General features: G+C 43.2%; 2 protein-coding genes across 2 annotated transcripts in view; one reads left to right on the plus strand and one right to left on the minus strand.

Moving 5' to 3' along the window:
* The window catches only part of MCM8 (minichromosome maintenance 8 homologous recombination repair factor), a 35,342-nt gene extending 26,014 nt beyond the window's left edge, over positions 1–9,328 (minus strand). Inside the window, exons 1-4 of the mRNA XM_075267457.1 lie at positions 9,102–9,328; positions 3,165–3,257; positions 1,017–1,099; positions 122–268 (exon numbers count right to left, since the gene is read on the minus strand). Of these exons, the coding sequence (XP_075123558.1) occupies positions 122–268; positions 1,017–1,099; positions 3,165–3,257; positions 9,102–9,303 (525 nt within the window). The 5' untranslated portion in view covers positions 9,304–9,328. The remainder of the gene's footprint in view (positions 1–121; positions 269–1,016; positions 1,100–3,164; positions 3,258–9,101) is intronic.
* Positions 9,329–12,693: 3,365 nt separating this feature from the next.
* The window catches only part of TRMT6 (tRNA methyltransferase 6 non-catalytic subunit), a 34,369-nt gene continuing 19,902 nt past the window's right edge, over positions 12,694–27,160 (plus strand). The window contains exons 1-3 of the mRNA XM_075267426.1: positions 12,694–12,854; positions 21,930–22,054; positions 22,508–22,617. Of these exons, the coding sequence (XP_075123527.1) occupies positions 12,751–12,854; positions 21,930–22,054; positions 22,508–22,617 (339 nt within the window). The 5' untranslated portion in view covers positions 12,694–12,750. The remainder of the gene's footprint in view (positions 12,855–21,929; positions 22,055–22,507; positions 22,618–27,160) is intronic.

Here is a 27,160-nt window from a genome sequence, read left to right on the forward strand (position 1 = left end):
CTAGAGATGGATGGATGGGTGGATGGATAGATAGATGGGTAGATAGATAGATAGATAGATAGATAGATAGATAGATAGATAGATAGATAGATAGATAGATAGATAGATACAAGTTGCATACCTGATGGATGGCCAGCCCCATACACTCCAGTAATTTCTCAGGCATGTCCTTTAGCTCACTTGCCAGTGGAACAGAAGACATAAGTTCATCGTCTTGCAGTAGTTCCTTATAGTCCACAAGTATGCTGCCTTTTCTTTCAATTTCATCCTGTGATGTATAAGACAGATATCATCTTAGGAAACAATGCATCATACATGGATTACATAAGAATATGATCTGAAATGGTATACATAGAAATAGAAAGAAATCCAAGATCTGAGGATACCGGTCATCTATTTGACAGTGGCAGAACTCTAATAAGAAGGTTAATTTGTGTTTTAATAAAATGGGTCATATATATGTGTTTGTAATACAGTGTTAGATTGTGAGCCTGCAGGGACTGCTGTGAGTGAGCACTGGTGCTGTACACTGTGATGGAATAGGCAGGTGCTATACAAGACATAAATCATTCATGTTGCCATTGAAAGAAAGCCCTGACAATATCTGTGAAGTGTTATGATATGATGGCGCTATAGAAGGAAGCAAAATAAATAGATGAACAACAGGAAACAAAATGTTCAAAACCTGGCCACTAGATGGCGCTGTTCTATTACACCGAATAAGGCGACATGCTTATGACCGTGTGCATGTCATCACGCCGTTATTGAACAGCACAATGAGGACATTCGTGTGCGGCCCATGCCTCTCAGGCCCCATTCATTCAGGCCAGTAAGCACTGGCCGCCAAATGGACAGGAATAGGATCTGTCCTGAGTTTTGCTCTCGGCTCACAGCTCGGGGAGTTCGCTTGGGGACTCTTGCTTATATAGCACCCTCATATTCTGCAGCGCTTTAATATAATGAATAGAATTTACAGTATGTTACATTGTGAGACCCATCAGCCTTGTGCCACTTACCTTATCATACAATTCTATGTGTTTTGTAAAGAATTTCTCAAAGGCTTGTACCTTCAGCACAAACGGGGAATTGTCACTGTAAACTGAAATACAACGGAAAGGTTACCAACGCAGACTGGATCTAAGCAGGTAAGTAGCTTCACAGTAGCTGGTATGGCCCTAGAACCAGTAATCTGGATTCTTGAGTTTTTCATGTTGCGTATATAGAGAAAATATAACAAAGCTGACGTCGTTTGTGCATAAAAGATGAGATATGTGTATTCCTACTTATCATAAAGACGTCTCACAAATCCCTGGTGTCAATTAATATGGAGGCTACTGAAGAGTTAATGAAGAACGGGAATTCGCTCTGAGTCTTAAATGTGCATATGTAGAGTTGTAAGCAATAACAAGGCCACCCTTGAGGAAGTTCCAAGGATTTCTGTATTGATTACTAATAAAATGTAGTCACAATTATAGACAATCACAATGTAAGTGAAGCAGTATCAAACATCTGTACTGTTCATGTATTTTACCCAGCAAGCATCGACCGGGCAGGGGGAAATAGCAAGTGAACCCCCAAATTCCATACCCTGTAAATCCTCATCTTCACCAAACATTTTCAGTAGCTGCAAATAAGACATGCACAATGTTGAGGAGGAATCTCGAACCATTCCTACCTACAAATGTGCCTTATGTGTACAGCTCTCTTCGGGTCATGCCACAGACTACTGTTAGGTTTAAGGGTATTTTACAGCCACCTATAAACCCCAATGATGGCTAGGATAAGCATACTCACCTGTCCCTGTAGTTCCAATCTGACATCATTTCCCCTATTCCTGAATCTTATTGGAACAGAAGTGGCGAGGCTCCCGTCACCACTTTGCCAATCACTGACCTCAGTAGTCACATACAAGACCGGCGACATATCAGCAGTGACATCACTGTTCTTGCACATGTCAACTCCGGCACTTGTGCAGCAAAGGTGGGGAGGGGGGGGGGGGGTATTCTCAGTTTCACTGAAGAACTGTGCACCAGCTGGGAGCACCAGAGAGGAGTTCGATGAGACACCTCTGACTCATCTCTAGGTAAGTATAAGGGTAAGTTCACATGGGGTATTTTGGTCAGGATTTTGAGGCCATATCCGCCTTAAAATCCTGACCAAAAAGACGGCTGGTCAGTTCTTTTTTCCGGGAGCCGGAACAAACGGCTCCTGGAAAAAAAGAAGCGACATACTCATTCTTTCAGCCGGATTTGCCTCACGACATCTGCCTGAAGACACTCCCTCCTCCCGACTAGGCCCATTCATTTGGGTCTAATCCAGAGCGGAGTGCATCCAGTCGCAGCTACCCGTATTTTGGACCGGAACCTGAGGAGGCCTCCGCCTCAGGTTACGGACCAAAAAACCCCGTGTGAACCTATCCTAAAGGTTCACTTCAAACAGATGGATTTAAAACAGGGCAATCTGGAACACTAAACCCCCACTTTAAAGGTTACCTGGGGGGTTCCCTTTAAAAATGTCTAATTCTTAGACAGCTTGTTTCCCCCCACGTGTCCTATTCTGGTCTATTTTTCCAGATGAGAATACGACGTCAAGTGTATTTAGGGTTTGGACGCTTTCCTATATTAGTAGCAGCGTAGTAGAACTACAATTACTTACAGTAAGACCGTGTGGATTGCGTGTAAATGATAGACAATACTGATAATGTATTATATAGCCACAGATATGGGGGACACTATAATAAGAAAGATGAGCAAAGGCAAGACTGTGATGTGCGTAATGTATTCTTACCATGGTCACATTTCTTTTATTACCTGACAATGCTCCATTCAGTCTAATCTGCTTGTGTGTATTCAGCTGTAGAGCGTACACTTCAGTCTCAATACACACAAGCAGCCAATAATACAGAATTCACTGCGGGTTAATGGAATCTAATCCTGCCAGAAAGGTATTTCCCATTTGACAGTGACACAGATAAGCAGCAGATGTAATTGATATGGGGAGAAATGCTATGGCTGTCCTGACTCCTGATGTGAGCACTAGATGAAAAATGCTTGGCTGTGAAGGCTATCTGACGAAACACGGAAAAACAGAGACAAAGCGTGATTGCTGCGCAGGATATACAATGGTATCAGCAGTGTAATCCATCTGTCTGCTGGACACCGTACCTTCAGAGAAGTAAAGCTTCCACCCTTTGTATGGAACGTACTTGTCCAGCGTAGTCTGGGTTAGTCGAGGCCTGGCAGAGAAGCTGGTTTGACCTGCCGAAAAAAAAAAAAAAATTGTATATTAATATATGTTTTTTTCATTTTAATAGTTTTTATTATTTTAAAGAAAAAAAGAAAGAAAATCCAATAAATGCAAATACAGAGAGCGACAAAGTGAAGATCAAGACGTTGCGCGCTCCTATCCTCCCACCAGATCTGAGATGACGTGTAGAAAGTGCCCAGGTCATATTATAATGAATTCATGCAACGGACTACAATCCATCTATCACAGCGCTGTCACCAAAGGATTCATCCGGTTAAAGTGGTTTTCCAGGTTTGCAATATTGATGATCACTATAGTTGGCCTGACATTAAGGAGATCACCAGTCAGCTGCTTGGTATTGTGACAGTCACATTCTCTTGAATGCTACCAAGCTTACAACAGGTCATGTGACAAATGACGGTTACGTTACTGGCTGGTCCGGTGTAAGAGGTCCTCACTAGAGATGAGCGAATACTATTCGAAACGACCGTTTCGAATAGCACGCACCCATAGGAATGAATGGAAGTGGCCATTCATTCCTATGGGTGCGTGCTATTCGAAACGGGAGTTTCGAATAGTACTCGCTCACTTGCTTCAAGCAGCTTTTTTTTTTTAATGTAGATAGTGAGCCCCATATAAGGCTCACAATGTTCATTTTTTCTTTCCTATCAGTATGTCTTTGTAGAATGGGAGAAAATCCACACAAACACGAGAACATACAAACTCCTTGCAGATGTTGTTCCTGGTGGGATTCAAACCCAGGACTCCAGTGCTGTAAGGCTGCAGTGCTAACCACTGAGCCACCGTGTTTCCCCTCAAGCAGCTGTTCCGTGAGGGTCTTGGGTGTCAGATCCGCACCAGATACTAAAGACCAATCCAAAAGATATTGATTTCCCAGAAAACCCCTTTAAAGCAACACATCTCGCTTCTGATCCGAAACTTCCTTCCTCAAAAAAAAATTCAAATTTTCTGAGAAGACTCAGATACTGCATTTCATCCTGCAGGGATCATGTTATAGAGCAGATGCATATACAATTTTGTAGGAAAAGATTCAGTATAGTTTGTTATTCGTTCATTGAAGTCTTTGTTCTTTCTCTACTGAGACGTTTAAGAGGAGATACTATCAGCGACTGACACCGAACACTGAAGGCCCGCCCCCTTGACATAAAGAAGGAGCAGAGAGTTCAATAAACAAATGACAAATTATACCAAATCTTTTCCTACAAAGTTATATATCAATCTGCTCAGCTCCTCCTACTCTATAACATGCCGCCGGCAGATTGGACTGTATATTTCATGTGACAGGGTCCTCATAGCCATAACACAAACAAAAGAGGTGTCTAAGGGAGCGTTCACACTACCGTCAGTGTCGACAGGCTAGCAGCGGACACTAGCTGTGTCCGTGACATTTTTCATTCATTTAAATGGACATCGGGTGCGTTGTTTTACACTCCGTGCCTGTCCTTAACTGTCCATTCCTAAAGATGTCCGACTTTTCAAGCGGACAGCAAAACCCGACATGTAGGTTTTTTCCGTCCGCTTGAAAAGTCGGACATCTTTAGGAACGGACAGTCAAAAAAAAAGGCATAGAGTGTAAAACAACGCACCTGATCTCCATTTAAATGAATGAAAAATGTCATGGACACAGCTAGTGTCCGCTCCTAATGTCCATGCAAGATTTTGAATGGACATTAGCAGCGGACACTACCTGTCAGACACTGACGGTAGTGTGAACGCCCCCTAACACTGTTATTTATCTTCCCTCACCTCGTCAGGCCTCCGATTATTATACTCTGGAGTCTGAAGAGATCCCAGAGTATAATAATAACGGTTTTGGTTTGGTCCAAACAAAACTGCAGATAGAACCTTGCAAATATTGTAATAACTAAATTGAAATAACCGACATGAACAAAATCATGTCAGTTTTTCTGGTTGATGTTTGGTTTCGGTTATTTTTCGATCAATCGCTCCGCCCTACCAACAGCTATAAACAACTTTACATGAATGAATGAATGAATAGTACAAGTGAATATAACAAACTTTGCAATATATTTTGTTAAGGAGATCTGTTTCCTTATGCACTTATTAAGCTGTTCCCCTGCCCCTTACCTTCAATCTGACTGCTAGTTTACATTATACCCATCTTTGTATTTAGTATCACACACAGAGCTCTATGAAGATAGAAGAGCTGGAGTAGGATCCTCCTTCTGGCTGGTTAATTGCTTTATTGTCTTATTCTGTGTACTGCCAGCCTCTTATCTACAACATAGCAGTATTGAAAATACCAAGTAGCAGAATGAAGGAGCAGCAACTATATAGAATGTATTTTCTATTCTCCCTCCCCTCTTCATAGACTAATATGGAGAAAGTAACTGTCTGAAAAGTAGACAAGGAAACAGATTTCTTTAATAAGATATATTACAAAGTTTCTCATATTCACCTGTACTATTCATTTATGAAGTTATCTATAACTGGAGGCATGCTATAATTCAAGAACAATTCTTAGGTGACCGCTGCAATAGACTGATTTTACTCCACTGCATGAATGCTCCATTGACTTCTGTTTCAGCTCAGTTCCCAGGGAAAATCTGCGTCTGGAATACAAGAAGTAACATGTAATGCATTCTCTGTTCTGCCTTCTTGCACAAGTAGAAAAGGTGAATGCACTGGCACAAGAATCTCTGTATATTCGACTTACATACATCAAGTGTTCTCAGGAGGAAAAATATGCTTTTAAGCCCCTTTACGTACCCCAGAGGTGTCATTTTAATACAGATACAAAGCAAGTGTAGAACAGTATGAGATGCAAAATTGCCTGAGATATTACCTGCAGGGAGGTGGACCATGGATAAATGCTGAGAATGGCCAAGGATGAGGCCCACTGAACCAAAAAGAGAGCAGTATATGGAGGAGGAAAGGACAACCAGCGAACCCCGATGTTGGTAAATCAGGTAATGACTTTAGGAATCTAAGCAACAGTTTCCTCCATATCACATGTTTGGGCCATTTCTCTATACTAATCTTTCAGAGTTGGGGTCTACAGATCTTTAATGGGGTCAGCTTACAATAGATGGTGTGTACGGGTTTTTTTTATATGTAGATTGAGCTTTATTAAACATTGAGTCAGTGAGTCAAATCTCCACAAGATATGGGTTATCTTGCTGAAATGCCAACAGGAACCATCTGTAAGAGGCATCAATGAGCGGTGACTAATTGGATCGAATCCACCCATATCTTAACTGCTGCCCTGCAAATTCTAGTGGCCCAAAGTCCAGATGAAAGAGCCTGAGCAGCATCAGATTGGTCAAAATGAAGATGAGAAGAGTAATGCTTATCTCATGGGAGTTTCTATATAGGAAACCTGCTACTAGAATAAACCTAACTAGTGGGAAAAACCGTGGCAAACCCACTGGTTTGGGCGATTACAAGGTGGAAACAGAAGAGGAATTTGAGTCAGTCTTCTGCCAGATTTACTCCATTTTCTGGCCCTGTGCTTTCTGTTATGTCTTTACTTGTTTATTAAAGGGATTCTACCACTAAACCAACATTTTTTCTAATTACCACGTCGGAATAGCCTTAAGAAAGGCTATTCTTCTCCTACCTTTAGATGTCTTATCTGCGCTGCCGTTCGGTAGAAATCCCGGTTTTCGTCGGGATGCAAATGAGTTCTCTCGCAGCAATGGGGGCGGGCCCCAGCGCTCAAACGGTAATGGCGTCCCTACTACTGCCAGAGACCTCTCTCCAGCGACGCCTCCATCTTCAATAGCAACTGCGTCTTCTTTCGGGTGGGGTCACACACCGCTCTTGCGCGCATGCTCCTGTATTTCCTGTTGTTCTACGGAGAACTACAGGAGCATACTGCACATGCCTGCAAGAGCGGAGTGTGACCCCAGCCGGAAGAAGACGCAGTTGCTGTTGAAGAACGAGGCGTCGCTGGACAGAGTTCTCTGGCAGCAGTGGGGACGCCTCCATCGCCGTTTGAGCGCTGGGGTCTGCCCCCATTGCTGTGAGAGAACTCATTTGCATACCAATTGAAACCAGTATGTCTAAGGAATGGCTCCGCAGAGACCACGTCTAAAGGTAAGAGACGAATAGCCTTTCTAAAGGCAATTCTGAAGTCTAACGCATAAAAAAAACGCCTCTATCTTCGGCTGGATCCTCCCCTTCTTTCGTCATCTTTCGTCGGCGTCACCTCCGACGCCTGCGCAGTTGGCTCTGCCAGTGAGACACTAGTAGAGCCGACTGCGCATGAGTCGGAGGTGATGCCGAAGAAAGACGACGAAAGAAGGGGAAGATCCAGCCGAAGATAGAGGGGTCGCTGGAGCCTGTTCTCGAGCAGCAGTGGGGACGCCCCCATTGCATTTCCAGCGCTGGGGCCCGCCCCCATCGCTGCGAGAAAACTAATTTGCATACTGGTAAAAAACGATATTTCTAAGGAATGGGGCGGCGGAGATCACATCTAAAGGTAAGATACGAATAGCCTTTCTAAAGGCTATTCCGACGTCTTAACCACAAAAAAGGGTTTTAGTGGTAGAATCCCTTTAAAGTCAATGAGAAATTAAATAATTTTTCGCAGAGAAATTGACCTATGTTGAAAATTTGCAGAGTGTCAATTTATTTCTTTTTTTCGACACAGATTTAATAAAAAATGGCTTCAAAATCCACACTGAAATAAAGATGTAAATGTATGAAAATTCACACCAAAATCCATGCCAGTTGGTACATACGTACACATGTAGATTTCAATGCTGGCTTTTTGGATGTAAATCCTGATAGATCTCATAAGGCCAGGTTCACCAAACACAATTTGGAGAGTAGTTTGAGTTGGTCTTCCCCTTTGGATCTCTCTACAAATTCCAGCCTTGTGTAACCCACGCCTGCTTTGATTTTATGCTGCAGATTTGCTCCGTCAGCCATTGTCTTCCTCTTCTTACAAGAGACCGCAGCAAAATGGCCAATGGACATGAGTAGTCGGCTGTTTCGTCGGCCATTTTTGGTGGTCTCCTTTAAGAAGAGGCGGAGAATGGTCAATGGAGCAGAAGAAAAGAAGTGCTGGAATGGATGACAACGCTGTGCTCAGAGTACAGGGGAACGCCCCCTGTACTTTTTGAGCACAATGAAGAAAAATTCAAAAACTGCGGCGCGGCGCAGACCTTCAAGATAAAGGAAAGAGGTGAATAGCCTCTATAAAGGCTTATTTAGTTTAAAACATGCTTTTTAATAAAAAGAATCCCTTTAAAGGGGTATTCCCATCTAGGCCAAACATGGTAGAGATAGAATATGTAGTCACTTCTCTCAAGGTGTTATGGTGACGACCAAATAGGGCTGATCGATGCTGTTTCCATAAATCCCCAAGAGGTAAATAGTATTTATAGAAACAGTGTAGCAGAGCGAGCTTCACAAGTTACAGAAACAGCCTTATAAAGATCCTTTCTGTGAGGCAGATGATAGAAGGATATTCCCACCTCATCCAAATATGACCAAGGTAAGAATAAGACGCTCCTTCTCCTTTCCGCAAAGTTGGGAATTACAGACTCAGATGAATGCTGCTGTTCTCTGCTTTTTCCATAACTCTCAACTAGGTACATAGGAGTGCTACACTGTTTTGGTAATTCCCATCTACCTATGTGCGAGCTACAAAACAGTGCAGAACAGCCACATTTACGTGTTCCAATATCTCCCAACCGCATCATGGAGACAGAAACACTATGTTCAAGGATGTACAATCACTTGTTTTGTCAATGAATGGCTACTTACACGCTCGGTTGTGTTTCTTATTTAGGGACATAGCTTTCAATTTTAAACTCAAAGTAAAAATTTAGGCAACTTTGTTGTCTCAATGGGATGTGACTTACTTGATGGACAGGTTGCAGGGCTTTTGTTCCAGCTTCCACCCTGACCCCTTCCGTTGCCTCTTTGTTTCCAGGGGCGGCCTCTCCATCCTCCTGAGAAATTATTTCCTCTTCCACCGCCGCCTCTCCATCCTCCTGAGTAATAATTTCCTCCTCCACCGCCGCCTCTCCATCCTCCTGATCCACCTCTCCAACTCTGACTCATTCCATAACACTTTGTTGGACCCACACAAAACAATGCTGATTTTTTAGAAAGAAAAAGAATTTAAAAAAAATATATAGTATTATTAATTAATTATAGCAAAAGTGCAAACAAATCAGCGCTACAATCAAAACATTAGGGAGTATGAACCATAAAAAAATGATGCACGGAACAAAACCTTGGAACAATAGGCAATGGATATGGAAAAAATGGCATAAAATTCCAGCATCACAAAAAATCCTACTAAGGCTGCATTCACACGGAGTATACGCTAAACTCTTTCTGAACGTAAAACACGTTCAGAGTGAGTGCGTACAAAGCAGATCCCATTCATTTCTATGGGAGCCGGCATATGTGTACTCCCCATTGAAATGAATGGACTGCTTTTTTCCCTATTCCTTTCAATGTGATACGCTCAGATGAGAATATCTTTTAAGTTGGGGGACCCACGTGGTGTTAACGCAGCGTATTACAGTAACAGCAAAGTGGATGGGATTCTAGCGAATCCCATCCCCACTTTGCAGTGAAATACACACAGTGTAAATGCTGAAATTTCTAAAACCATCACGGTTTTGGAAATCACAGCATGTCAATTGAATCTATGGAAATGTTGGCGGTTTCCTTATAGGTTTAATGGAAACAGAAAGTCTACAGAGGAAAACTCTGCAAAATTTCTGTGTAAAGCGCTGGATGAAGAACTGTGATGTGTTGATGCGGTTTTTCCAATAGTGCTTTTTCACTGCAGGACACCACGTGGGGCCTCAGCCTAATAAAAGTAAAGGCAGCTGCATTACATCTTGTAAGTTATGAAGTCCATCAGGCTTACGTTTTTGTGTCGCGGCGTTTTACAGTGCAAGCAAAGGGGATGGGATTCATGCAAATCCCATGCCCACTTTGCGGAAAAAACGCAGTGTGGACACGCTGCGATTTGCAAAGCCATTGCGGCTTTGCAAATCGCAGCATGTCAATTATATCTACGGAAACGCCGGCGGCTTTCCCGTAGATATAATGGGAAGAGAAAGTCCGCAGAGGAAAGCTCAGCAAACTTTCTCTTCAAAGCACTGTGGAAAGAACTGCAATGCTATCACGCAGCGGTTCTTTCCGCAGGGCTTTAGCGCTGCGATTTCAGCCCGTGGGGCTTTAGCCTAAAGAGAGTCTATCAGCACCAAAACCTTGTGTTAGACCAGCCTCAGTACCTTATAGTGCTCAGAGCCGTGAGCTCAGTGCTATCATTTGTTTGTAGAATGGCCACTTAATTTTTGCAAAACACTGCTTTTTATTCCTATGCAAATGAGCTATACGAGAGCATCGGGGGGGGGGTGTTCTGGGGCGGCTACGCATCATGGCTCTCAAGATCTGCCCCTTGCTCAGAAAGACAGAAGGAAAGCTCCAATACTGTTAGGGTAAGTTCACACAGGGTATTTTGGTCCGGATTTTGACGTGGAATCCGCCTCAGAATACGGCTCCAAAAAACACATCCCATCAACTTCAATGGGAGCTGCCCTATCTTGCCACAGCATGACACTCCCTCTCGACTCAATGGACATAATTCGGAGTGGATTGCCGCGACTGGTTGCCGGTACACGGCACCGGCATCCAGTTGTGGCTAGCCGTTTTTTGACCGCATTCTGAGGCAGTTTCCATGTCAAAATCCAGTCCAAAAAACCCTGTGAGAACTTACCCTAAGTATTGCTGGGAGTGGTATTGAATGAGAGGAAGATCTTGCTTTAAGGCTCAGCTGCCCCAGAACACTTTCCCGATGCACTTTGTTAGCTTATTTGCATAGGATTAAAAAAAACTGGGTTTTTTTGTTGCAGATTTTATTGCGTTTTTTTTGAGCCAAAGTCAAGAGTGTACTGAGCAGAAGTATAAGAACTTCCTAGATATTTCCCAGCATCATCACTGCGTTGTGAGGAAGGCTCCCAACAGTATTCTTCCATAGACAAGAGTATTGTTGGGGGGACGGAGGGAGGGGCGCACAACGAATCTCCCACCCTTCTGACGGTGGATTGACATCAGTGCTGAAACGAACGGCAACAATATCTCCGGCACTCTGTTGCATACTGGCAAAGATGACTGCATGCTGAATTTGTCACACTGTTAGCTTTCTACCAACATATACCATAATACTGCCAATCAGCGAGGATAATGAAGGTCCTCTTTAAAGAGGACGCTTCACCATCTGGGGCACATGTGGTTTTATATACCGCTAGAAAGCAGACAGTGCATTGAATTCAGCTCACTATCAGCTTTCCCGTTCTGTGCCCCTGGTGAAGAGCTATCGGTGCCGGTACCGTAGCTCTTTATTGTTAGAAGGGCGTTTCTGACAGTCATTCAGGAACGTCTTTCCTCACAGCAGCGTCTATAGCGCTGTACTGTGAGAGCGGGGAGGAACGCCCCCCCCCCCCCCCCCGATAGTGCTCGTCCATAGACAAGTACTGGGGGGGATGTTGCTCACCACTCAGCGTTGTACGGTAAGCAACGCCCCCTCTCACAGTACAGTGCTATAGACGCTGCTTCTAACACTGATGAGCTACGGCACCGATAGCTCTTCACCGGGGGCACAGAAAAGGAAAGCCGATATCGCGCTGAATTCAGCACACTGTCAGCTTTCTAGTGGTGTATAAAACTGCATGTGCCCCAAATGGTGAAAGGTCCTCTTTAAATCTTGATGCCCCCAGTCTCTTCATCCAGCTGATCTCTGGGGTGTACAGGTGTCAGACCCCCCCCCCCCCACTTACTGATGAGCAATCCAAAGAATACATCATCAATATATAAGTCCCAGAAACCCCATTCTAGTGTCAGCCCCAGCCCATATAAGCCCACATTCACACACACACGTATTACATGCAGATTGTGCTGTGAGTGTCACCCTCTGCATTGCAAACACTTGTTGCCATTCCACAGGGTAATAGGAGACCTGCGGACAAGAACATGGCAGGTGCCATCAATGGTTTGGTGTTTTATAATTCCTAACAACGTGTTACTTTGATTCAGAGCTGAACCTGAACACGGCCTAAGGGTGTCAGTGAGGCGGCGCTCCCGGACCATGGCGGGTGGCAGTGACCGAGCACACAGAGGAGGGGGCACCACCGCTCACACACACGGGCACCGCACACTGTTACCTACCAGCTTCTCCAGTTCTAGTTTAGCGCCCACGTTACGTCACTTCCGGGAGCTGTCCTGGTCACCATAGTAACGCGGCCTCCCCTTACTCCACATTTCTTTGCCCCCCCCGCTATGTGACGTCATGTATCAGCCCCTGTGTCATTTCTGGGTTCTATTATGAATAACGTGAGGATTTGGCGATCGATCACATCGGCGATCCTAAGGACGTGCGCTCGATGTGCTCCGCCATCCATTCCTCTGGTCTGGTCCGGGAGACCCCGGAAGTAGTGTGTGTGTGCCGCACGTGGGTCTGCAGGCTGATCGCTGCTGTGTGAAGGAGGGATGGCGGAGCCGGTGCCAGGCTGCGGGCAGTTCATTGGTGAGGGGGACTACGTGGTGCTCAAGAGGGAAGACGTCTTCAAAGCGGTGCAAGTGCAGAGGAGGAAGTGAGTGACTGATACTGACGTGTTCACACTAGTGCCATAACAATCGTGACTGCTTGCCATGTGTTAACCCCTACGACCCTCCATAATCTTCTTATTGCTCACCTGCTAATCCTTTAACCACCGGGCATGTTTGTGACAGGGCTTGTCCAGTTATGGCCAATAAATGTTATTGTTTATTCATGAAAAAGTTCTACAACTTTCCAATATAATCTACTTTCTGCATCAATCCCTCCTGGTGTTCTAGATCTCTGATTGCTGTCATTTATCGTGTATATCCAATATGGTCTGTGGTCATGTGATAGCGAGAACAAGCGCACACTCATCAGTATTATCCATCATTAAAGGTGATGTCCAGGGGAAATCTTATTTTAAAATTTGGCTGGAGGAGGTGGAAAAAAAAACAAAACATACTGTCCTCTACCTGGTGCCCCAGTGATCCCAGCACGGCCTGGTCCTGCTGCTGCAATGGTTTCTTCCGGTGGATGTCCCTGCCTCACGTGACCACTGAAGCCACTCAGAACCAGGGACGTCGCAATCAGCGAGGACTTCCACTGCAAGAAAACATTGGCACAGCAAGTTTGGACCGCACTAGGAGGAAAACAGAGCATTGGGGACAGGTGAGTGTGTGAGTTATTTTTTTGACCTCCCCAACCCAATTTTAAAAAAATTATCCCGGAAACCTCTTTAGATTAAGGCCCCACCTGGCGGCATGCAGGAAAAGAACGCTACAAGAAAAACCGCTTCGTAGGTCTTTCTGCAGCGCTTTAAACAGAAAGTTTGTAGAGGTTTCTTTTGCAGACTTGGACCCAGCTTTACTGTTTCTGCAGCAATGATGTGCCCTACACCTATATGTCTTGTGCTGTACAGGATAGCATCACTTCTGAGACATGTCTGCCATAATGAGAGCCACATCATCACTGCAGAAAAATGAGTAACGGCCACAGTAAGGCTGGACAATTAATCGAAAAATAATCGCTAACATTGATTATTTCTGTTATTTTTCCTCCATGCCATCCTAACTCACACTGCCACTGGCTTCTTGTCACTACCTGTACGCTGTCCAAATAGGATTGCCGATATGTGAAAAAAAACCGACATTGTATATATAAAATATATAGACAGTGGGGCAAAAAAGTATTTAGTCAGTCACCAATAGTGCAAGTTCCACCACTTAAAAAGATGAAAGGCGTCTGTAATTTACATCATAGGTAGACCTCAACTATGAGAGACAAAATGAGAAAACAAATCCAGAAAATCACATTGTCTGATTTTGTAAGAATTTATTTGCAAATTATGGTGGAAAATAAGTATTTGGTCAGTAACAAAATTTCATCTCAATACTTTGTTATATATCCTTTGTTGGCAATGACAGAGGTCAAACGTTTTCTGTAAGTCTTCACAAGGTTGGCACACACTGTTGTTGGTATGTTGGCCCATTCCTCCATGCAGATCTCCTCTAGAACAGTGATGTTTTGGGGCTGTCGCTTGGCAACACGGACTTTCAACTCCCTCCAAAGGTTTTCTATAGGGTTGAGATCTGGAGACTGGCTAGGCTACTCCAGGACCTTGAAATGCTTCTTACAAAGCCACTCCTTCATTGCCCTGGCGGTGTGCTTTGGATCATTGTCATGTTGAAAGACCCAGCCACGTTTCATCTTCAATGCCCTTGCTGATGGAAGGAGGTTTGCACTCAAAATCTCACGATACATGGCCCCATTCATTCTTTCTTGTACCCGGATCAGTCGTCCTGGCCCCTTTGCAGAGAAACAGCCCCAAAGCATGATGTTTCCACCCCCATGCTTTACAGTAGGTATGGTGTTTGATGGATGCAACTCAGTATTCTTTTTCCTCCAAACACAAAAAGTTGTGTTTCTACCAAACAGTTCCAGTTTGGTTTCATCAGACCATAGGACATTCTCCCAATACTCTTCTGGATCATCCAAATGCTCTCTAGCAAACTGCAGACGGGCCCGGACATGTACTGGCTTAAGCAGTGGGACATGTCTGGCACTGCAGGATCTGAGTCCTTGGCGGCGTAGTGTGTTACTGATGGTAGGCTTTGTTACATTGGAAAGAACAAAGTAGTCAGCGGCACTACTGCGACAACGCTCGTATTCACAATCTTGTGTCAGTATTGGCAAATCTTCCGGCTGTAACAGCCAAAAAACCATGGAATAAATAAAATCCCAGGGTGGTGCTCACTGTGAAAAAACCCTAGACAGGCAGTGACATATGTGAAATGTAGAAAACAGGGCACTCACCCACCACGGGATACATAAAACATTCGTTTTTATTTCATCCTCTTTAAAAAAAAAAGGTCAAACCTTGACCATCGGGGTACAGAAGACTGAATGATGCAAAGAAACAGGCAGCGACGACCGTTTCGTGCTAAGTGCACTAAGCACAAAACGATCGTCGCTGCCTGTTTCTTTGCATCATTCCGTCTTCTGTACCCCGATGGTCAAGGTTTGACCTTTGTTACATTGGTCCCAACTCTCTGCAGTTCATTCACTAGGTCCCCCTGCGTGGTTCTGGGATTTTTGCTCACCGTTCTTGTGATCATTTTGATCCCACGGGGTGAGATTTTGCGTGGAGCCTCAGATCGAGGGAGATTGTCAGTGGTCTTGTATGTCTTCCATTTTCTAATTATTGCTCCCACAGTTGATTTCTTCAATCCAAGCTGGTTGCCTATTGCAGATTCAGTCTTCCCAGCCTGGTGCAGGGCTACAATTTTGTTTCTGGTGTCCTTTGACAGCTCTTTGGTCTTCACCATAGTGGAGTTTGGAGTCTGACTGTTTGAGGGTGTGCACAGGTGTCTTTTTATACTGATAACAAGTTTAAACAGGTGCCATTACTACAGGTAATGAGTGGAGGAAAGAGGAGACTCTTAAAGAAGAAGTTACAGGTCTGTGAGAGCCAGAAATCTTGATTGTTTGTAGGTGACCAAATACTTATTTTCCACCATAATTTGCAAATAAATTCTTACAAAATCAGACAATGTGATTTTCTGGATTTGTTTTCTCATTTTGTCTCTCATAGTTGAGGTCTACCTATGATGTAAATTACAGACGCCTCATCTTTTTAAGTGGTGGAACTTGCACTATTGGTGACTGACTAAATACTTTTTTGCCCCACTGTATATATGTAGTGGGCATACCTGTAAAAAGAGGAGTATCCTAAAATAAAATGTTCAGTTAATCATGATTTTTTGATTTGGGTCATAATCGCCTTCTCCAAAGTGATCACTGAAACATCAGCACTGGCATGCATTTAAGCGACATCCATACAAATATGTGGATTTTCTGGTGTCCTCCTAGTGCGGTCCAGTCTTGCTGCGCCGATGTCTTCTTGAGGCGGAAGCCCTCGCCACTGTGAAGTCAGTATGGCGACACATGGATGATACCCATGTGCTTTCTGTGCTCTGCACAGACCCGTTCATTTAGTCAATGAGCACAGGCCTCAAAATGGACAGGTATAGGAGCTGTCCTAAGTTTTGCCCTTGGCCCTCTACACGGACCCATGGGTCGATGTTCTATTCTTTAAAAATACTGCTAGCACAACAGTCATGTGCATGGAGCCTTAGCAGGAGAATCATACTCTTTATTTTAGAACATTCCCTGCATTTTATTTAAATTACGCCCTGTCCATAGGACAGAGAATAACTTTCAGATTTGAGCGTCTGACCACTAGACTTGTCCCTGTTCTGAATGGAGCGGTGGTTGGGCAGCATGGACGCCGCTCCAGTCATTGGGTGTACCAGTGATAACCAAGCACTGTAATCTGGCATTCCCATTATCTAGCATTCTTATTAAAATGAATGGAGGTGTGTGTGTTACCCAACCACTGTGCCACTTAGAATGAGGACAAAATTCCCCCATTCACCTGATTAGCGAGTGTCGAAGTTGTCGGACCACCACAAAGCTCTATTCTGTAGGATAACCCATTCATTCTTAGAATGATATAGTTTGTCTGCAAACCACTATATAGTTAGAAAGAGATATAACCTATATCTTCTGGCATGGCGCTGGGTAATGGGTCTGAACCAACAGAGGAGCCAAATAAATCCTACAGTTAAAGGAGTATTAAAAAAATAATATATAAGGATGCCATAAGACGAGCGCCTATGGCTGCAGGTGAAACTGATGATGATGATTTTGTGCCATTTGGTAGGCTAGCCCTAAACTTGTGTTGGAATCCACCTCAAAATCATTGGTAGATTCTGCCTTGTAAACTGGCCCTAAGGGTATATTTACATGTTGGAATTTGAGGCCGTCTTTTGTCCACTATACACTGTACAAGTGGTTAGCCTATCTATCTATCTATCTATCTATCTATCTATCTATCTATCTATCTATCTATCTATCTATCTATCTATCTAATCTATCTCCTATCTATTTATCTATCATCTATATCATATCTAACTATATCATATCTATCTATATCATGTCTATCTATATCATATCTATCTATCTCTGTCTATATCTATCATCTATATCATATCTATCTATCTATCTATCTATCTATCTATCTATCTATCTATCTATCTATCTAATCTATCTCCTATCTATTTATCTATCATCTATATCATATCTATCTATATCATATCTAACTATATCATATCTATCTATCTATCTATCTATCTATCTATATCATATCTATCTGTCTATCTCTATCTATCATCTATATCATATCTATCTATCTCTGTCTATATCTATCATCTATATCATATCTATCTATCTATCTATCATCTATCTATCAAGATGTATATATGGGGTTAGTCAAGCGTGAGGATTTCATTACATAGAAAACATGGCAAGATGAAGTAAAGCAGAACATAATATTAATCCCTTAAATCCCCCACCACCGCTTTGGTGTTCCCTGGTGGTCTTCATTTATTTGCTGAAGGGGATACATGCCTTACTTGCAGATATCAATGTGGGGACCACAAGGGCCAATAGAGCACATAACGGGTAAATTGCTGTGTTTTTAAATTATGATGTCATTCTCTAGTCCTAGGGAAAGGTCACACGGCAGAATTTGAGAGAGTCTCAAATTTTTTTTTATATATGTTTCAGGTAGTGACAGACACTTCTTTTTTCAGTGCACTGAAAAGGATGCTTTTTATTTTATCAGATTCCCTGCTCTTAACTTAAAGGGATTCTACCATTAAAACACTTTTTTTTTTTTTATTGACACGTAGGAATAGCCTTAAGAAAGGCTATTCTTCTCCTACCTTTAGATGTCTTCTCCGCGCCGCCTTTTCGTAGAAATCCCGGTTTTCGTCGGTATGCAAATGAGTTCTTTCGCAGCACTGGGGTCGTCCCCAATGCTGCGAGAGAACTCTCCAGCGTTGCCTCCATCTTCTTCAGGAATGGGTCTTCTTCCGGCGCAGGCGGTGAAACTTTTAGGCAGAGCCGACTGTGCATGCTCACAGGCCACAAGAAAATGGCCGCTTACACGGTAAGTAAACAGCCATTTTTATTGTGACCGCGGTTATGCATAGTCAGCTCTGCCCGAGGCCTACAAGTTTCACTGGCTGCGCCAGAAGAAGACCCATTCCTGAAGAAGAAGGAGGCGGCGCTGGAGAGTTCTCTTGCAGCATTGGGGACGAGAACTCATTTGCATACCGACAAAGACCGGAATTTCAACCGAATGGCGGTGCGGAGAAGACATCTAAAGGTAGGAGAAGAATAGCCTTTCTTAAGGCTATTCCTACGTTTCAACAAGAAAAAAAAGTGTTTTAATGGTAGAATTCCTTTAAATATCTTGGACGACTCCTTTAACGTAAAGTGGTTTTCTTGTACTGTGATATTGACCACCTTAGGATAGGTGGTCAATATAAGATCAGTGGGGGTCCGACACCTGGAACACCTGCAGGTCGAGGCATTTGGAGAAGTTCTGTGGCCTCTTCACTGCTTACGAAGCCCAGTGCTGTACATTGTGTACTGGCTGTGCTTGGTATTACAGCTCAGTCCCATTCATTTGAGGACTGAGCTGCAGCATGATCATGTGACCACTGGCCTGAGAAGAGGTAGTGGAGCTCACCCAGCTGATTGGTAGGGATCTTGGGTGTTGGACTTTACCATTATAATATTGATGGTCTATCCTATAAGTATCATGGCCCTAGAAATCCCCTTTAATGAATCTATCACACCAGAAGGCTGGTTCACATTTTGCAGGATTCTTCCGTGCAGTTTTTCCTGCGCAGCATGTGAACCTGTCACTGACTACAAATAGATTTAGGAGTAAATGACATTGATCTCTTCAGCAGTTTTATTTGCGTTGGATTTTATTGGTCTTTCCCCTATAAAAGATATTTTTTAGTTCTGGACTAAATTATATTATACGATTAGATATGTAACTAGCTCCAAGCTATGGGGATATTCCTTCATCTGAGCAGATTTCTCCGGAGGCATGACTATTTTGGAGCCCTGATGTCATTGCCTAATCCTCCAGGAGAAAAGGCATTTTCTACAAACCTCCTCCAGATGACATCTGCTCAGTAGGATGACATGTGTCCCGGCAGTGATACCTCCGACACTATTATTAGTTCTGCGTAGATTGTCTCAGGCTGATTCACTGGTTTTCTGTATTTTCCAGCTATTTAATGACATTTTCTTTGCTGCCGTCATGGAGGAAAGCGCATTTTGTCTTCTTGTGTCTTCATATTCAGATTCCCACAAAGGTTTATCCAGTCATTTTTAAGAAGACCTTTCACCAACTCCTTGCGCCATTGTTTCTGGAGCAATATTTTCTCTAGCCGCCACCACCACCGTTTTGGAGCAATCGGTGCTTTAGTTTCAGCACCCAATATGCTAAATAGGCTCCTTACTGTCACATGGGCGGTCCCAAGTTATCTGCTACAGCCTTGGACATCCCACCTGACACTAGAGTCTAGTTAATATGTTGGGTGCGAAAACTAACAGCACTGATTGCTCTGGAAAGGTGGGTGGTAGAGAAACAATTTCAGCTGCACCAGATTCAGTGAAGTGTTGCCTATAATAATAAATTTTATTTCTATAGCGCCAACATATTCCGCAGCGCTGTACAATTTGTAAGGTTCAAATACAGACAGAAAGATACATTACAAAGAAAGTCATTTCACACAATGGGACTGAGGGCCCTGCTCGCAAGAGCCAACAATCTATGAGGTAGAGGGGGTGACACAAGAGGTAGCAGGGGCGGTGTTGCTTATGCAGAGGTCAGACACTTTTGTAATAGAGGTCACTGTCATTACACAAATATAGAACTTTATGAGCCGTCAACAGTCGTGTCCTTTAACATGTGGATGGAGCTTGGACAGATAAAGTTATCCTGAGATGACATCATATCATGTGGGGAAATGTGGGAGCGGAGCCAGAGGAAGGTTAAGGGTTTACGTTAGAAATTGTGATAGGCCTGTCTGAAAAGATGCGTCTTAAGTTTGCGTTTGAAGCTGTAGAAATTGCCTATTAAAGTGTGCAAAGAGTTTAAAGAGGTCATGAAGGGCCCTCTTTAAAGCGAGGGTCTCTTACATTGTTTGGGGTCCAAACCTTGACACCACTGTCAGTCAGGTATTTGAAGGAGCCGCAGCAAGTACCACAACCCCCGCATTGTTTACCAGGTACAGCTCCATCCTTATTATAGCAGCTGTGCCAGCTCTGTCCCATTATTTTTAAGGGGACAAAACTTTAGTGACCTGTAATACCAGGCTTACTTACTACTAAAAATACAACACCATGCCTGGTGAGTGTGCAGGGACTTACTTGATCCGGCAGATCTCTACCTAGAAATCCACTGGGAAGGATCAGACTGAATTTATCATTTAGTGTACATGACCCATCACTATAGTTAAAGAGTTGGCAGTAAAGGTCTGGGTTGCTATTACATCATCCCTTCAACTTTATTTCTGCAAAAGCGCCATTCCAATTCCAAAACCACTTTCCATAAATGAATAGTATAGGTGGATATAAGAAAGTTTGTCATATATCTTATTAAAGAAATCTGTTTCCTTCTCCACTTATCGGGCTGAGTTGTGTAGGCGAATACCAGTGTATGACCAGGGGATGTGCACCTCAGAACCACAAATCCAATGATGATGTGAACCAAAATAGCTTTAATGATTACGCGTTTCAGAGTTACGCACGTTTTACAAAAAAATGTACCTCCTTCTTCAGATCCTTTTTCAGCTTTGTTAGTAGGCTTACAATTATTGGGCTGAGTTGCTTATACATAGTAGTCTATGGAGAGGGGAGGAGGCTGCAGGAAGGAACATGAGTGAGAGCTATTTTGACACCACTACATTTTCAAGATCAGGTTCTACCAGTGTATGAGGAATGAAGCAATAAATCTATTACATGGTGGATAAACTTCTTTTTTAACCATGTTAACTATCTACTAACTGGTTCAGCCTCCTCCATTCTCCATTGACTTCTGTGGGTGTGAATCTAAAGATAGATACTAGTGATAACAGTCTGATAGAAGGGGGAGGAAAACAGCCTGATAAGCAGGGATGGAATCCATGTTATAGAGCACATTACAGTGATGAACAATATACCTTTGTTATGTATGTCGCTTTTGTAGATTTGGGGGGAAAAAAACAACTTCAAAGTCTAATGCAAATTAGGCATTTGGTGCACTGTGGGTGGGACTTCAACTCTCTTGATGCTCAGACCCTTACTATCTTCTGCCTGAACCATTCCCAGGTGAGTGTTGATCCGCCATCTGCTGTGACATCACCCATCCAGGAAGAGCCAGTGCTCCCGATGCTGAAAGACCGCCCTCAGTGCACCAAAGATTTCATTCATTTATTTAGCATTGCTATTAAAGTGACATAGATAAGAAAGGTATGACGTTTCTCACTGTAGCGCGGTGGCAGCGGACGATTATTCTTGGAGGAGCAGGTACTCTCCCTTTAATAAGATATATGACAGAGTTTCTTATAGTCACCTGTACTATTCATTTATAAGTGACTTTATAATTGGAGGGACACTTTAATGTTTATTTTCTTCTCGTTGGATAGAAAAGCTGATATACTGTGTTCTGTTATCCTAAATCGAGTACATTTCTAAGAATATATTTTCTTCTTTACCACAGAAAGGTCATCTTTGAGAAACAATGGATATACTTGGATAACGCCATTGGGAAAAATTATGGCACGATGTTTGAGATCACTGGAGGCGGAAATCTACAGACAAAGAGTAATGTGGTCGCATCAGCAGGTAAGGCCGGAGCCTGAGCCACTTCCATGGATAGTCTTTCTAGATCAGGCTGGGACATGAAGAGTTTACCGGTCTAATGTTATTGTGAACCGACTCTATTCACTTACATAACCAGATCCTTTTCTCAATCAATCCACAAACTGCACGGTGTGTATGTTCACCATTAGGCTATGTTCACACAATGGAAAATAAAGAAGATTTCAGAGTATTTTCTAATAAAACATGGTACTATATGGTTTGCGTGGGTTTGACTAGTACCGGATTGTTCCTTTTAGCTTAAATCCTGTGCAGCTTTTATCATGGATTTGTCTTGTCCGTACCCTCAGTACGTCTATACACTCTCCAGCCGTTCTCTGTGAATAAGTACTTGGTGCTAGAAGCTAATCTGTACATACATTATAAATGCGCTTCTCATTTTCCTGCTTTAAAAATTCATTTTCTTTTTCCCTTTAGAGCCTAAGGAAGCAGGTGCTGACAACCGAAATATAGTAGACGATGGCAAATCCCAAAAGCTAACTCGTGAAGATATTGAGGCTCTGAAGGAAAAAGGCATTAAAGGCCAGGTTAGTACACGTGTGTAACACTCCTCCATGTCTGCAAATAGTCAGCTCATGTATTATGTAGATGTGGAACTGAAGCGACTTCTGGTACTGTGCAAAAAGTTGTTATAGGCGTATGGTTAGGATTTGTGACCAATGTATCTCATTTAACCACTTCAGTATCGGGCCAATTTGTGGTCCAGGACCAGACACATTTTAGGTTTATTTTGTATGTGCGGTTTTGAGGTCTGTAAAATTTTTCTCGTATGTCTCAGTCAACTAATTTTTGCGTCTTTTTTCGGGGACACATAGGGCTTTATTTTTATGTTATTTTTATTTTCAAATGTGTTTTCATTTTTTATATTCGGGAAAATATAAACAAAATAGGAGGGAAATTGTGTCTGGTTTTCAATTTATTATTTTTTTTTATTTAATAACACAAAGTGTCACTGAAAAACTTTATAATATAGTTTTTCCTCTCCGTTACAGTAATTTTTATTTTGTATGGTGTCGTCGGGGGTGGGGCTATAACCTTTAATAATGGCGTTTTATTAGCGTATTATTTATTTATTTTTTATTTTATTTACATTTTTTTAAAACTTTTTTATTATAATTTTTATTTTAATTTTTTTTCCAGATTGTGTCCCCATAAGGTGATAAGAGACCTTTGGGGACATCTGATCACTTTTTTTTTTTTGTACTTGAGGCTGATTTCTCCTATAACTGGGGCTGGTACATTTAACCCCAGATACAGGAGAAATCCAGCCTCCTGTACGCTGTATATACAGCTTACTGAGCTGATCTGGGGTCCTGTAGGACCCAGCAGCTTTTGCAAGACTCTGCTCCCGGCGGATCACGTGTCCGCCAGGTCAGAGGGCAGCTGAATTATGGCAGCGTCCATAGCCGTGTATACAGCGCTCATTGAGCGCTGTATACACAGCGATCGAGATAGCAGGGAAGGGAATAAATCTTCCCTGCTATCTCTCTGGGAGCTCCGGCTCCTACAGCCGTTACAGCCGGCTCCTAGTGACAGCAGCTACACGATCTCCGTGCAGCTGCTGTGTTCTGACTGGACGTACAGGTACGTCCTGTCAGAACAAGGCAACCACTTCCCGGACGTATATAGTCTATGGGCGGTCCGGAAGTGGTTAAAGAGGACCTTTCACGTCCCCAGTCACCGTCGGTATTATATACCACTGGAAAGCTGACAGTGTGGTGTATTGAGCTTACTGTCAGCTTTCACAGTGTGCGCCCTTGTGCAGCAGGTATCAGTGCTGTTAGTTTTGGCACTCATGTACCTCGGCTATCAGAAGGGCTGGTCTTACAAAAGAGCGTCATCACTGGGTAGTAAGAAATGCCCCCATAGTACTATTCAGTAGTCTTGTACTGTCAGGGGGTGCATTCCTTACCATGCAGCAATGACGCTAGCAGTATACCTGCCATTCTGTCAGGGAAGGGATATCCATGCCGAAACTAACGGCACCAATATGTCCGACACACGGGTGCGTACTGTCAAACCTGACAGTTCTGTGAATTCAGTGCACAGTCAGCTTTCTAGAGGTATGTAATACCACTGGTGCCTGAGGACATGGAATAAACAGAACGCTATATGGGGGGCCAAGGATGGGGTGAATGAAATTATACTCATCCCTGGTCTTTGGTTTGGACATCAGGTCCCTCATTACTTCTGTTTTGCTCAGGCCATAAGTGTAGGGGCTCAGGTGACTGCTGTGGCAATCATATGTTGGGTACCAGTGACACAGCAGCAGTGACCTCACCTATACCTAACATGACCACTGAGACTGGGAGTAGGTAGGTGACCTTTTTTTATTATTATTATTAATAATAATAATAATAATAATAATATCTCTCATCCTCAATCCCAGTTAGTATTTTAATTATCCTGGGAACCCCCTGCAAACCTTCATTCTAGTAGATGCACATGTCAGTCCAGAAATCTTTAAGCAGTGTATACCACATGGTTTCCTTGTGCCATCTGCTCCACATAGGCTGTCAGTGAAAGTCTGCGCTCCCAGTGTAACTATAGAGATCAAAGATAACTCATCTGTCATCTGTTCTTACAGATCAGTCAGAATGACGTCCCTGCGAGTCCCAGAAGGACTGCTCTACAGACATGCTTTACCATTCTCTTATATTATCTCAGTATGACTTACATACATACATACATACATACAGGGCATAAAAACCTGCAAAACCTATTATATGTCAGCGGAATCCCTCAGTGAACACTCTATTGCTGTGGTACATATATATAGTGTTTGTGTGTGTGTGTGTGTGTATATAATATAGATAGATAGATAGATAGATAGATAGATAGATAGATAGATAGATAGATATTATATCTACATTGGTTGTATTCACACATAGGCACATCCTGATCCAAAATTTCCTCTCCCTGATGCTTCTTCATAGTCCATACTATAGATAGTCATTGCTTATAGAATATTATCCTTGTCTTCACGCTGAATTCTTCTGGGGAACCTCTCTGCTCAGAGTCATGCTCTCCAGCGCTATTGACCCATTAGTCAGCGCCGCTTGGAGACCCGTGTTCTGTTATCTGTGTATATCACAGTTTCTATGTGTTTAGCAGTGTATGATGCTCTGTGCTTTGTTCCTAGTCTTATTAGTACGATTCTCCGTTTTTATCTGGGTTGTGCCGGTGTTATTTTTAGCGAAAGATGATCTTAATTTATTCCATTGCAGGTGGTGTGAGATAGAGAGGGATGTGCGTGTCTGTGTGCGTCTGATGATCTGACAATCTGTGACACCTCCAGATCAGACCTGAAATGTAAGCAGAGAATAGATCAGATAATGAATTAGGAAATTTCCCTGAAAAATGTTAGTGACCGTAGGTGGAATTTAGTGTGTGATGGCGTCCTGTCCAGTCTTAATCATGTCCTCGGCTGGAGCGACATGCACCTGAATTATTAAGAGATTCTGGCCTGTGAATAATTCAGGCGAACTCCCATGCACCAGAATTGAAATCTACGCCAGTCAAGAACTGGCACGGATTTCAGGTCTAACTCATGCCAAGTTTCTGGTGTGAATTATAGTAAATTTATTGAGCCCAGTCTGGCTCAGTCTCCGTACCCTTTCGTAGAAGTGAGTTTTAATACTAATGGCAAGTATTTTTTTTTTCCTTTATATAAAGAGAGAACCATTTTCTTTCTGGATTTTTGACCTTACAATATCATACAGTTAGGCAGAATGCACACAACCATGTGCGAGCTGCTGGCCATGATTGAACACCACACGGATGGCATCGGCTGTGCTTTCACGGCCCCATTCATTGTGCCAGCGAGCGCGGCCCACAAAACTGGACAGGAACAGGACCTGTCCTGAGGTTTGCTGCACGGACTGTCAGCCCACACATGGATCTGTGAAACTCATGTGCATGGGCTGATACCCAGATAGTGCGCTGAACTAGTACATAAAGGGGTTATCTGGATAAAAAAAATCTTAATGCAGTCTATCCACAGCAGTAGATTGTTCTACCTACTAATGTCAATGCTACTCCTCCATTGTGTCAATTCTGACAACTTTATAACATTGCCTGGCGGCAGAAGTCTTCTCGCTCGATCTCCTCTGCTGATGCACCTTGATCACGTGAGCGATCCCGCTCTACTCCTTCTACTTATTGCAGTAGGACATTTGTTCATTTCAAGTTATGCACAGTTGTGTCTATGTTTATCATAATTACATAGTAGATGGGATTGGATGAAGAAACTGGTCCATCAAGCCCATCCTATAATCCTACAGTGTTGATCCAGAGGGAGGCGAAAAACCGCATGAGGCTGATACCAATTACCCCATGTTGCTGGCCTAGATGTAGAGGATGTCCCCTTGTCACTGGCCTAGATGTAGAGGATGTCCCCTTGTCACTGGCCTAGGTGTAGAGGATGTCTCCTTGTCACTGGTCTAGGTGTAAAGGATGTCTCCTTGTCACTGGTCTAGGTGTAAAGGATGTGTCCTTGTCACTGGTCTAGGTGTAAAGGATTTCCCCTTGTCACTGGCCTAGATGTAGAGGATTTCCCCTTGTCACTGGCCTAGATGTAGAGGATTTCCCCTTGTCACTGGCCTAGGTGTAGAGGATGTCTCCTTGTCACTGGCCTAGGTGTAGAGGATGTCTCCTTGTCACTGGCCTAGGTGTAGAGGATGTCTCCTTGTCACTGGCATAGGTGTAGAGGATGTCCCCTTGTCACTGGCCTAGGTGTAGAGTCTTTGCCTCCTGATGAAGCTGCGGTTGGTGGCGAAACGCGCGTCAGGCAGTTGAGCATTATCCCTGGGACGGTAGCAGGAGCAGTTCCCCTGAATAGAGTCATCATACTTTAATAATATCTGTAGGTATGTACTGTTAAATGTATCATCTAATTGCTGATCCTTATTATATACATTGAAAGGATATACTTTATTACTTTTTGTAATCTGATTGTTATATTTGTGTGTGTATACTAGGTCGGCTTTTGTTTATTCGATTATACTGTACTCCTGCACTCTGTGATTTGTTTTGATCTCTTTGGGGGCCTCTCTGGCTCGTGTAGAGGAT

This window comes from Leptodactylus fuscus, chromosome 3, assembly GCF_031893055.1.
Source record: "Leptodactylus fuscus isolate aLepFus1 chromosome 3, aLepFus1.hap2, whole genome shotgun sequence".
NCBI classification, from domain to species: domain Eukaryota; kingdom Metazoa; phylum Chordata; class Amphibia; order Anura; family Leptodactylidae; genus Leptodactylus; species Leptodactylus fuscus.